At 32.7% G+C, this 13,394-nt stretch overlaps 1 protein-coding gene across 1 annotated transcript in view; it reads left to right on the top strand.

Annotated features, from left to right (window-relative positions):
• The window catches only part of LOC124353146 (serine proteinase stubble), a 101,040-nt gene that overhangs the window by 68,696 nt on the left and 18,950 nt on the right, over positions 1 to 13,394 (top strand). The window contains exon 2 of the mRNA XM_046803007.1: positions 6,671 to 6,760. Within this exon, the coding sequence (XP_046658963.1) occupies positions 6,679 to 6,760 (82 nt within the window). The 5' untranslated portion in view covers positions 6,671 to 6,678. The remainder of the gene's footprint in view (positions 1 to 6,670; positions 6,761 to 13,394) is intronic.

Raw genomic sequence — 13,394 nt, 5'->3', positions numbered from 1 at the left:
CACCGAGCTTCATTCTTCTCTACATTTTTAATTTAAAGTAATAAATTGGCATAAGATTGCTTTTCCCCCCTCTATAATTCTCAGCTTCCACCCACTCTAAAGTCCAAGGCGTGAGCACTTCGCGTGGCAATTGAAATATTTCATCTTCCCTTTGCGTTTGAATGTTATATAAAAAACTGTTGAGTTGAACAGATGTTCGTGTTAATAAAAGTAACATCATACTGTAAGCTTTATTTGGTAACAGATACGTCATTGTTGTTTCTAAATTTTAAAGTGATATCCATTTGGATATGTTAATATTTTTATTGGATTTGAAAAATATATTTCTGTAAATATTACATCAAACAAAAATATCTGATAATATTTTTAGTAATTCCGCTCCGTCTACAACGTGGTTTTATTTCATGGTTTAAATTATTCTACAAGTTGTTTGTTACTAACATGATAAAAAACCAGCAGGGATCTCTTCAGGCTGGTTTACGCTTTCCAGTTGAACCCACACTGGGCACAGCAAATACCGATGTGTCACTTAAAATCTTGGAAACCTTATGGATATCCAGGAGCGGCACATCACTAACCGCAAATGTCCAGATTCTGGGATTCATGGGCAATTCGATAGGTCTAGTCTACTGTGGGAGATGACTGTTGGAGTTGGTGGGGTTTGTTCCCTAACCTCAGAGGTTCTTGCTAGTCTCAACAAGGGTGTGCCACCCCCTGCCTACTTTGACTGGAGAGGCTGGTTCATAGCTGGCCTCCCTTCTTCCGGAGGATACATGACTTTGAGATTGGTGCCCTAATTCTTCCTCATGGATCTCGATAGGAGGCGGCCCCTACCACGTAACCTTACCTATCCTGAATAGCCTGTCACTCTGAAAGCAGCGCATAGGTTCTTACAGGACTAAGTGCAATTTATAACTTTCTTGTCCTAAGAGGAAAAAAAACACTAAAAAATGGCAAAATATTCAAAGTTAAAATAACAAATATTTTTGAAGATAGTCTAAAATCTAAAACAAAAATAGAGGGAACATTTGATTTTTATAAAACCTTACAGCGAAATTCTACCAAATGTTTATTGTATGGTATTTTTTAATTATATTTGCAAGTTGTAGTCGAAAAATATTTTCATGTTGGGAGAACCTTTTGTACCTCCAATTACTCTCAAATTTTGCTTTTAATTGTAAATTTCCCTGGTCTGATGACTAATAACAGATACATTCTAGATAACATGATAAGTATTGTTTGAAACTCTTTTTAACAATTTAATTGAAAAATGCTACTATCAGATTGTGAATATTCAACCCTTTTGTTGACCGCTCTTTATTCATTATCTTTTCACTATGGGGTTGATTATTTTATATAGTTAGTTGTCTATAAGTTTAGATTTTATCTCCAATAAACGATTCGGGCTAGGACCTGCCTGGGTCCTTGTGAGGGTTATAATGTATTTAACATTATGCAAGCTGTAGGTGTAACAACTTTCAAGGTCCAAGTTCATGAGGCAGTGAGTTTGAGTTTACCGGACAAGAACAGTGGTTTGAGATATATTCATAACTGATTCGACACAAAGACCCTCTAGCAATTAATCTGTGATTAAATAAATGTTTTATATGAATTAAATTAATAGGGAAGCCGCTCACAGAATCAGGAGCTGTAGAAAGTAATTGCATTAACAGTGATTTTTCAGGCATAATTAAAATGACGTAGCTATTCCTGAAATTCCTGTGTTACTATTTCCACCACAGTTGTAATGGAAATGGATAATTTCAGCTAACCATCCACATGGTGTAATTCCTTAAGCCCAATCCCAAGAGGGGTGACAAACAATAACTTACACTAACCAGCGTTGAAAGCCAGCATAATTCCATGCGGTGTTATTATTAACTGGCGGCAGTCCTTAGTAAAATATTTTCATGTCAACTATTTCTCAAGAAATGTGACAAATCAAACTTTTTCGAACTCTTCAGCAATTTTCTGTCTTCTCGTTTACTTTAAGTAAATTTCTTTAATATCCTATAGAGTTTCCATATGGATTAAAATCAAAGGATTACCGTTTAAGAACTACAGGATGACATAGAAGCATTAGATACTCGTATAGCGTTTAAAACGTAATTTGTAACTAAAAATAACCAACCAAATTTTGTTAACTATTAAAAAACTTATTGAAATATATCGAGTTTGAATAAAATGTAACCGATAAGTAGTTTTTAATGGATTTGATTGAAAGTATTAAAATACCAGCCAATAAATAATCATCCTTTTCTTGATGATTAAGATTTTTTTTTTAAGTTTAGAAATGTATGTATTATTGTAATATTTAAATAAAATTTACTAAAGATTTACCTACAATTTTCATAGTTATAATATTAACAGGAAAATATACACACACAAAATATATTTATACAGGGAAATATGTAGTTGTTTTAGGATTATGTTTAGTCCACAAAATACTTGATACCATAATATTAAGTATATTTATTTGTAATGTTTCAATATATTTTATACCAATACGTATTTAAACTTGTATGTCTTGTCTTGTATAAACTTACCTTGAAGACAATTTTGAACTTAAGACCTCTTAATTATTAATGTTAAAAATTCTTATACATCAGCTGTTACAGGAATGTTATAACATTACTCTTTCAAGTTATTGATTTGTGGCTTTGTTTAACTTTAACTGTACCGACCGTAAAGTCTACGATGCGCTAACAAAGGATGTGGTTTAATTAAAAGTTGCCATTGAAGGTATTCGACTGGAAAATTAAGCAGCCCTCGTTTCCAGTAATTAGCTGAATTGCTTATACCGGGCGACTTATGCTCTGAGGGACAACTGATCTTCTTTTCAATATTAATTAAATAATTATTCTAATAATAATAATATTAAAAATTCAAAATTGCCTTTGTTTGTTTGTTTCGCTTTCACGCATTAACTATTCATTAGATTTTACTGAAATTTCACATGGACATTCTTAGGGTCCCTGGGATGAATAATAGGCTTGTTCTTGTTTCAAAGATATCTCCGGACTACGCCCCATTGGTCTCGAAAGCAGCAAAAAAACACATCTTGGTCTCTAAAGTTGTTTAGTTGAATAAATGAATAAATCGATTTATTCACCACAGCACTTAAGTTCTGTAACAGAAAAATATAAGAATTCTCGAATAAAACAATGGTACACATTTACTGATAACATTGCAAACAATATTGAAACATTTACCTTTTACACAAAACAATAAATGCGCTTATGTATTTGTTTGAAAATAATGCCAACCAATAAATATCATCCATCTCTTGATGATATAAGATCTGTATGCTTTCCAACACAGAAATGTAGTGTTATTGTACTATTTAAATGAAGTTTGCCCAAAGTTTACCTACAATTTTCATAGTTATAATATTAGTATGATTATGTTTAGTCCCAAAAATACTTGATACATAATATGCTGTGGAAATAATACTACATTGTAGGAAAAAATGTGTTTCTAGTGTGATTTAATCACTATTTTAATTTGTTTACATTTATATATTGTGAAAGAATAACAAACGTAACAAAACGTTTTACTTTAACACCATGGTAATAAGTCAAAACCAATTAATACATTCTGTATTGTAGCTAAATTAGAAATGTAAAGTATGGAATTTGGTTTCCTCGGACATTGTGGGAAGACATATTTACGGTAGCTGAAGGAACAAAGACGGAGGGACTGGGCATTAGCTTGATTCAACAAACCATTCGCTCCGTGACTACAATTTTAGGAAATAAGCGTGCACAATGACTGCTTGATTGTAGCAAGTGGAATCACAAAGCAATAAGGAAGACACTAAACGCAAATTTTATGACAGAAAATTGTCGAGAGGACATCGCATCCATTTCTCACTGATGAGGAATACGATACTGATTGGGTATATACACACTTATATAATTCCTAGACTGGACCGAGGAAATAGTATGATATTGTAAACATGGTTTGGGAAGCAAGAACATGTACTTTACTGCATCATATTTCATATATAATTTTGTATTAAAGAAATGAAATTTATTAGTATTATTGTTAATTTTGTTTTTAATTTTAAGTAGCAGAATCTAAATCCATAAATAGAAAAACTGTACTGTTTTGAATCTAACCTAATTACAAAATTATATATAGGTCTATATATGTTGTGTTTTGGGTAAAATAGTTACCTCCAATTTGTTGATGGAAATATAATTAATTTTTACTAGAATGTAAAACCCTGAAATAATAATTACTCGCGATTTTTCTTAACCTCTTCTCCTCTTAATCATGAACACTGAAAAATGGTTGGATGATATATGAATAATTCTGTTTTAAAAATATCATGGGACGCTATAGTTTACACCGGAAGTGCTTCCTTGAAGAAAGCTAGAAAGAACTTCGACTTTGCAGTTCCTCTAAATTGCTCTAAAATAGTTTATGTGTTACTGAAATCGTGGGAGCTATTCATTCAAATACAAGGAATGTTACATAAAAATTGCGGGTGCAGGTCGCAGGTATTTGCTAGTAGTCTATATTCGTCACTTACCTGTATTTGGCAAAACATTGACTTGGAAATTGCAAACTTTCTGCTTGCCTGTTACAGTTCGGCAGTTCCACAATTTCCGGAGCGGTGAAACTGTTGTAACAGAGTTCTGATAGTTATTTTTTAATAACTAGCAGAACCAGATTACAACTGTAAGCTATCAGATAATGTTTTGTTCAACTTTGTTACATTATTTGTGGATCATCTGTACCATTTATGCAAGTATTTGGATTTTATATTTATGCAAGAGGATCAAGTATATTTTAAACCAACATAATGTAAGAACGATGTGATATTTATTTATTATCCTATTGGGAATGACGCTAGTTGAAGATATATTTTGTTTGGATTGTCATAAGAACGCTACTGATAAACAACACGTATTCGTTTGTATTTGTTGTGTGTTTATTCTCTACGTTTTAATACCGGACATATTATCTCTGGATAAGGTGTCAAAGTTTAACACTAAGATCTGCTAGTTTTTTTTTGCTTATCTTATTTTTAAACCTTTCCTAGTTTATATTTAAACCTATCTTATTCGCCAATAAAATTTTCTAAAAATACAAGAAATAAGTGTAAACTGAAATAGCTATGATTATTTAAAATAACCCTTCACCATTAAAGAACATTCTATAGTTAATTAAGTAACCGAGAACCTTAGGAGTGCTTATGTGTTGTAGTTAATTCTCGAACTTTCAGAAATAGTACGAAGTAGGGTAAAATTAACGCCTTTATTTATTTAAATTACCAAATTATTACTTTGATAAAAAAGTAAAATTTAGCAAAGGAATGCAAATATTAAAAAAAATTAACTAAGGAAATGAAAAATACCAAAGACAGCATTAAAAAAGTATTATAATTTACTTGAATTGGGCATCAAATTTTCACCGTAATACACAATACATTGTACCAAATGGACGAAACACATGGTGTTGGGGATCTCTGAGGTTGTAGTAATAAATACTCGATTTGCAAAGTTTAATTATAAGTGTAATTGTAGCAAATAAAACTCACAAGTACCACTTTAAAATTTTAAAATAAAATAATGTCTTGGACGTTTCTGCCAAAATAGAGTAATATTGAACTAATATGATATCTTGGGAGGTGAGCTTAATGGTTCCAATGATCTATTAGATTTTACCTACGAACTTAATCATTTAATAACACCTTTAAATTGACTTCCCTTCACGTTGATGTCGACTCACACACGCAGGGCGTCAGCATCTTGACTCGATATTAAAGATGTAGTCGCAACAAGGAAGATTAGTAGACTAGAAGTCTAAAACACGAATACTGGAAGTACTCGAAGTTGAACAAGAAGGAACTCAAAGTACGGTGGTATTAGCAATTTTTTAGGTCAATGGCGCAGTTTAGCGGGTACAACGGTTATCACAAGATAACAGGATCAGGTAACGTCGAGCGTGGTTGCTGCTTGGATGGGTGACCGCTGAGCGATCCTGTCCTTGCAAACAGCCCGCTTGCCCGGCCTTGCCCCTTGATGGTTTGGAAGTCACCTTTAAACCGTTGGTCCCCAGGTTAAGTGTTAGAGAGGGCTTATTAGCCGTAGCTTCGCCTGGTAAATTAAGACATCTTTACTTTACTTTTTTTTATCGAGACAACTTATAAACACGACAACGTGGTTTCATCAAAAGTACATCATCACAATTTTATCTATATAATTTTGGAACATCAAACATATTCCTAGGTAAGTTACTTTACTATTTACAAATTAACTTCATACTATATTCCAAATAGATATTTGGCTCGCATAAAAAGCCTAGTTTATAATACGAAATTTTACTTATGGACAAGGCGCGTGAGAGGATTTGTTTGGCAGAAACATCTTCACCTACAAAGTTCCAGAGAGAAAAGTATCGTGCCAATTAGGTTATTATTCCACCAAGAATTTTGTTCTAAGACAAAAAATAATACTAATCAGCAATGAGTAAATGGTTGTGCGAAAATTTAGCTAATTTTAATTACATATTTATAAATATACGAGAAAATAATTCTTTGTTCATTGCATGGGACTACCAGTGTGCCAGTCTCCGATTTGCAGGATAAGGTTTGCAGATCAACATTTCTGCAGTATTCTGTATGTAATTGCATGTCTAAAGGTGAATGTCTGTGTTGCAGGCGTGAGCATGGTGTGGGTGCCTGTGGTCACCATGCTGTGCTGGTCTCCTCAGGTCTTCGCCCCACACCCTTCGGAAAGAGCATTGCGCAGTAAGTACTCTAAAATGTGCATCGCACTTAGATATATAAGTACGTAGACATTAGCCAAGAAATCCCACCCAACTCATTGTTCTTTAACTACTACGAATCTTTTAAAATCAATTATGACGTAATAATTTATATTAGGAGTTTAGAGAAAAAATTACTTTCTAGGAGTAGTTTGCGTAAGCTGTACTATTTATTACTTTTTATCCTTGATGGAAGTCACCACGATTTAATATCAAAACACATTTTTATACCTCCTACAATTTAATTTATTATTTTAAAAGCGATTTCACCGGTTAAGGGATCAACAGTTATTGTTAACAGAAAAACAAGTGTATGAAATAGAAAAAAACATACGATAAAATAGTAAACTAATTGTTAAGACGAAAACCTAATAAATTATAAAAGTATTATGTAGAAAAATATGGTTTGCAATTCATAATTTTTTAATGGATTTATCCTTTTACTAATGGTAGAAAAATGTCACTGAAATTTACAGAAGGTTGGGAAATACATTTATCTTTCAAAACCGTCACATTAAATTTTGATTCTTTTAGTCCAGGAAGATTCTTTTTCAAACTAAACTTGATGATTCAAAATCTTGTAAGGTGATTTTCCTTTATAGCATTTTTCTTTCAATGTTTTATTTCTTATGGACAAGGCGCGTGAGGATTTGTTTGGCAGAAACATCTTCACCTACAAAGTTCCAGAGAGAAAAGTATCGTGCCAATTAGGTTATTATTCCACCAAGAATTTTGTTCTAAGACAAAAAATAATACTAATCAGCAATGAGTAAATGGTGTGCGAAAATTTAGTTATAAATATGATTTTTAGCCTCGTTCCCACAGGTCTTGATGTTTGAACGACGTAAGTCCGAAATAATTTGTACTAATTTGAGTTATAATAAAAGTCTTTTCAAATTGCTAATGTTTTATAAATAGGTGTTAATGGATTTATATTGTTAAATACCCAAGATAAAAGTTTTGTTCAAATATGAATGTCCCCCTCAAATGGGATTAGCCAACACATTTTGAAAGCAATGTGTAAGTACCATCCTAATACCAATTTTATTGTGATTTATATAAATTATGGTAATTATTTATATATCAGCCCATGATTCAAACTTATTTATGGCCGCTGACTGAAATCCCTCATATTAGGAGAGATAATAAACACGCAATAGAAAAAATTATAAATAAAATCTCATGGTAGTTCTAAAAAGTTTTTAGTTTTTTTCTACGATACACTAAGGTACCTGCTAACCGACTTTATTACCCTGTTACTTTTTAATGGAGTGTCTTCATCCATAAAATCATAACTTTATTCGGACTAGTTTGTAAATCGTTAGTTCCTGGGCCACCGACAAATTTACTGTATAACACGATTTCGGTTACAATCACATTGTCATTATATTTCCAATACTGTAATAGTCGTGTATCGATTGGCCAAATTACAACATACGGGCTAAACCTGGTAACCGGCATGATTACTCTGTTATTATGTAATAGGGTGACTTGGTTAATGAGAGGGTAACTTCATTCTGACCATAATTATAGATTATGCAATCTATCGTTTCTGGCTCGCTGCAATATTAGGTTGTCATTGTGTTTCCAATATTGTAATAAAGGTTAACAGAACTCTCTTATATGGTGTGAAAATATAATTGTCTCTATGACATTATTTACAGAATTGTAACTTAAAAATATCAAGGTCGCTGTTGTTTAGACCTTGATTGTTTAGAACTTGTATTTTTTTTAGACGTCAAAGTTGTATTTTATATTTTTGCCTTTTAGATATCCAATGATTGTGTATTGTTAATTTCGTTATTAAAACAAAATTCTTAAGAGAACAATGAAAAAGTCTTCAGTAACTTAAACCACTCAAATGTATTACACACACAATAATACACTTACACTGTTTATGGTGTACTATTGGGAAGTAATTCAAATCATGTTTTTTTGTAAATTTGTTTAAAGTAATTTCCGCTCATAGTAATACAGTATGATTCATGCAATCATGAAATATATTTCTAATTTATCTTAATTTACAGAACCATAATTTTTATCTTGTCGGTTTTTTTTGTTCTCTTAGGACAAGAAGCTTATAAATTGCACTTAGTTTATAAAAAGTCTTATAAAAAGCCCCCTCCTATCGAGATCCATGAGGAAGAATTATGGCACTACATCTCAAAGTCATGTCTCCCCGGAAGAAGGGGAGGCCAGCTCTGAACCAGCCTCTCCAGTAAAAGTAGGCAGGGGGTGGCACAACCCTTGTGCCTTGTGCTAGCAAGAACCTCTGAGGTTAGGGAACAAACCCCACCAACTCTAAAAGTTATCTCCCACAGTAGACTAGACTTATCGAATTGCCCATGAACTCCAGAATCTGGACATTTGCGGTTAGTGATATGCCGCTCCTGGACATCCATAAGGTTGCCCAGATTTAAGTGACACATCGGTTTTTGCTGTGCCCAATGGTAGGTTCAACTGGAAGGTATAAACCAGCCAGAAGTGATCCCTGCTGGGTTATCTTATTGGTTAGTTATTTATTTGAATTATCTTATCTTATCAATTAATTATCTTATCAATGATGGGCTTACATTGTTTATGATGTACTATTGAGAAGTAATTCAGTTTTTTCAGAATTTTGTTTTTATTTTGTTTTGCTCAAAGTAATCTTAGCTCACAGTTGTACAGTATAATTGATACAATATCAAATTATATTTCTATTTAGTTTTAACCTGCAGAAACATAATTTTTATCTTATCGGTTAGTTATTTATCTGAATTATCTTATCTTATCTTATCAGTTAATTATCTGATCTGATCTTATTATCTTATCTTATTTGAATTTACAATTCAATGATAAGATGTCGTCTTCGATAGTCGTGAGTAATTCTTTCAGTGAAAATTCCAAAACGGTTTTACTTTTCCCTGCACTGTGATCAACTTTCATCTTCAATTCAACCAGCATAATAATATGAAGAGCGGTGTCGGAGCAGCTTCACTCTCTTCAGGACTATTATGGGTGAAAGTAATATGGCATTATTACATATAAGGTTATCTTGTCGAGTATCGGACCCACTTACACCTCGTCTGAACAAGTTGAAGTGGGGTGTGATCGGCCATTACAGGCGATTGCGAGCCCAGTCGATTTCTGACTATCAATTAGCATTCAATTATAGGTTGTGAGACTCGTAACGTATTCTCGGACACAAATGGATGTTCGATCGATATTGCGATTGCATGTGCAATTTGTGTTCAAATATCGGTCCCGATGTTGACGTGATGGAGTGTGCGAGGACTGATACACAAATCTGTCCCGTCACCCATTGTCACACCGATGATGGATTGATATAACAATTATCTCTAATTGGATAGATAATGATCGTGAATCCTGGACCAATTGAATTATTCCAGTGTAATTCTTTAAAATGGATTTAACCATAATTTATTACATAGTACAAGTAGACTATCAGAATTAAATATCTTTTGATACTGCCATGCACTTAACCAATGCAGGTATTTAAATATTAAAACTAATGAAGCTACTTTCTTCGTGCAGGATTGGAAAGAAAAAAAGGTTTACTGTCAAAGTAATGTAACGAAATAAAGTACTAGAAGTAACTACTTTTTCATCTTTAGATAGATTTTATAGAAATCTGCTCATTGCAATTGCCTTCATGACGAAATTTTCAGGAGATATTTTGTATGTTTTCCGATCATGACTATTTCTTCACTCAGAACCCAAAACTACCATTATCCGAAAATTTATATATGAGCTTATGCAATATAACGCGAGCTTCTGAACGTGATAACTCCATTAATTTTTAAAGTATCCCAAATAAACTTTGTAAAAGGTAGTACCAGCCCATAGCTTAGTTATATTACTTCGTTAGACAGTTTTAATCAATAATATGTTTCAAGATGGTGGCCATTCGCATTCTATAAAAAGTTTTTAAATGACTAATTCCCCTTAGTAGACCAAAATTGATACATTGTTACATGTGTAACGTAACTATAAACCAACTTTTATTCTGTCACTTTTAAGATATAGCTTAAGGTTTCAAGATTGCAATTGTTCAATTTATAGAAAATGAATGGTTATATAAGTTGTTGTACATTATAGTGAAAAACAAAAGAGTGTTTCGGAATTCTCTGGTAATTTAAAATAGTGTTTGTTGTAATGTGTTTTTCACACCATGGATTGTAAGCGTAGAAGGTTGTAAATAGTAAACTGTGTTACGGATATAATCCTGAACATAATACTGAACCACCGTATTTCTTAATATAGTGAGAAAAACTTAGTTACAAACTAGACATATACATTGTTTGTAATAAATAGTTCCGACACTATTCCGACAGTGTTTTGTTAGCCACACTAAACCGACAGAACGTTTCAAGATGGCGGCCATTTACATTCACATGGCGAGTGTACATTATAAACCAATTAATTCCCAACAGAAACCCAAACCATTTCATTTTTCCTTATACTATGTAGTTATAAAAAACGTAAACTCTTTCCTTTCTCGATGTCTATTAAGGTTTAAACATTGCAGCAGTTCTAGGGTTAGGAAAAGAATGGTTTTATAACAGGTATTAAAAAGTGAACTGCTACCCAAAAAACTAAAGACATTTATGAATGGTCAACCAAAAAGCTTTAAAGGATAATAGGATTTTGGCAATTTATCACCGTTATATGTTACAACAAGTATAACACTATGTATGTATCCTCTTATTTAAGTGTCAAACACTTTATTAAAATTAAAAAAAAGTGAATGCTGCAATAGGCTGCTAATCAATAGTTCACGTAAAACCTGACAGGTACACAACAGTACGAGGCCCAGACGGGAGAGAATGAACCCAAAATATATCACTGTACCACAAACTACAAATCACGCAAATACCAGCGCAGGTGGAAGACTAAGGAGAAAATCGATGGCGATATTTCGCACGAGAAAGAGAACCACGACCCCCCGGACTAATTTTTAGTACTAAATCACATTTTTATGGTGTTTGTTAGAATTTCATTTTAAACTTTCTTAGGTTTCGTAGTTTTTTTTTTAAATTGATAGTCAAAGAGATTAAAAGAAATTTGATATAGTAATCAATCTTCAAACCTTATGTATATAGCCTCAATTAGTTAATGAATTTTGAAAATTTTCTCCTCATGGTCTATTATTTTAGCTACGATGTTATTCAGACCCGCAATGATGAGCAGATTTAGAATTTTTTAGCTCTTTCTCCGTATTTTCTTTATGTAAATTGTCACATTTAGTGGTATGTTTGTCTGGTCAATGTATCTCTATTGGAAGAACATTTTATACTGCAAATATAGTTTGTTTTAGTTTTTTGAGTACGTTTATGTTAGGTGTTTTATAAATCTGAAGAAAAGGGTAAATTCGTTCCTAGAAACGTAGAGCTATGCTTTCTGTAACATATAACGATGATAAATGCCAGAATTCTTTTATCCTTTCTATTATTAATTAATAAGCAACAAACAGTGTCTAGACGTAACGGTCTCTGATAAGAATACTCAAAAGAAAAACAAAACGAATGGCAGTGTTCTGTCCTCTTTGCATTCTCTGTGTGTCTTCCTGGAAATGCTGTTTCCATAATCGGGGTAAAAGTAATAAGGTACTGACAGAATCCAAGAATATGAGTTTGAGTTTGACAGAAACTGGAAATAAGATTCTAAATATAAACAGAGCCCTCAATCTACCAATGTCCAACAGTATACCTAGTCTTGACGGCATTAGAACATTTATTTGAAAAACTGCAGTTATTAGAGACACGTGGAAATTCTTGGAATAAAAATGAAAGGGCCAATCAAATGTCGTATAACATTTAATTGGCTTCGCTGAGTTTGCATGAAAAATATACGGCGCATTCCGTAATAGAGATGTCCTGTGGACAGATAATAAGACAGACACTCGTACAGAAAATAAAACTTTACATCCTTCCGGTAGACAGAAGAGAAATAGTGTCAACCTATTGAGTGATAGGTTTCAAAGATACTCAGCCATATGCACCATCATAGAACCCATTCTTGTCTCTATGGAAATACATTTTCATGCAAAATTTAACGTATTCAGGTTACATCTTTCTTAATGTATCATGTCACATGATAAATTCACTTTTTTAATAAATTGGGTTTGATAGCAGTGTTTAAATAATAAAAGCCTACAGTCTTATTTGTACTCTATGCTACCCAATACCTTACCAAAAGATTATGTATATGTTGGAGTAGGACATTAAACGTATTAGTTTGTCACAGAGTAAATTCTCAAATGATTACGCTCAGTTTTATTAAAAATGTATACATTTTGATCTTTGTACGTTACCATCCATCATGGTTACCCATAAGACTAATACATTTGCTAACGCTCAGCCAAATCCCATGGACTGAAATGCATGATCATTGATCGACTCAGTGTTGCTTTATATAGAAATTAAACAAAATTCTAAGCTTAATTCAGGACAGTCCAAGATGTGTACGTGCACACAGCAAATTAATTTAGAATCTGTAAATTGACCACACAAAGCCTTTGGAATTTTTTTATATACGTGATGAGTGCAGTGTCGGTTTTTTTAAACCACTCAAATGGATACTTTCAATCTAAGACAAATCAAAGTAAGACTTGT

Source organism: Homalodisca vitripennis, chromosome 1 (assembly GCF_021130785.1).
Source record: "Homalodisca vitripennis isolate AUS2020 chromosome 1, UT_GWSS_2.1, whole genome shotgun sequence".
In the NCBI taxonomy this organism is placed as follows: Eukaryota; Metazoa; Arthropoda; class Insecta; order Hemiptera; family Cicadellidae; genus Homalodisca; species Homalodisca vitripennis.
This window is presented reverse-complemented; position numbering and strand designations above follow the sequence as displayed.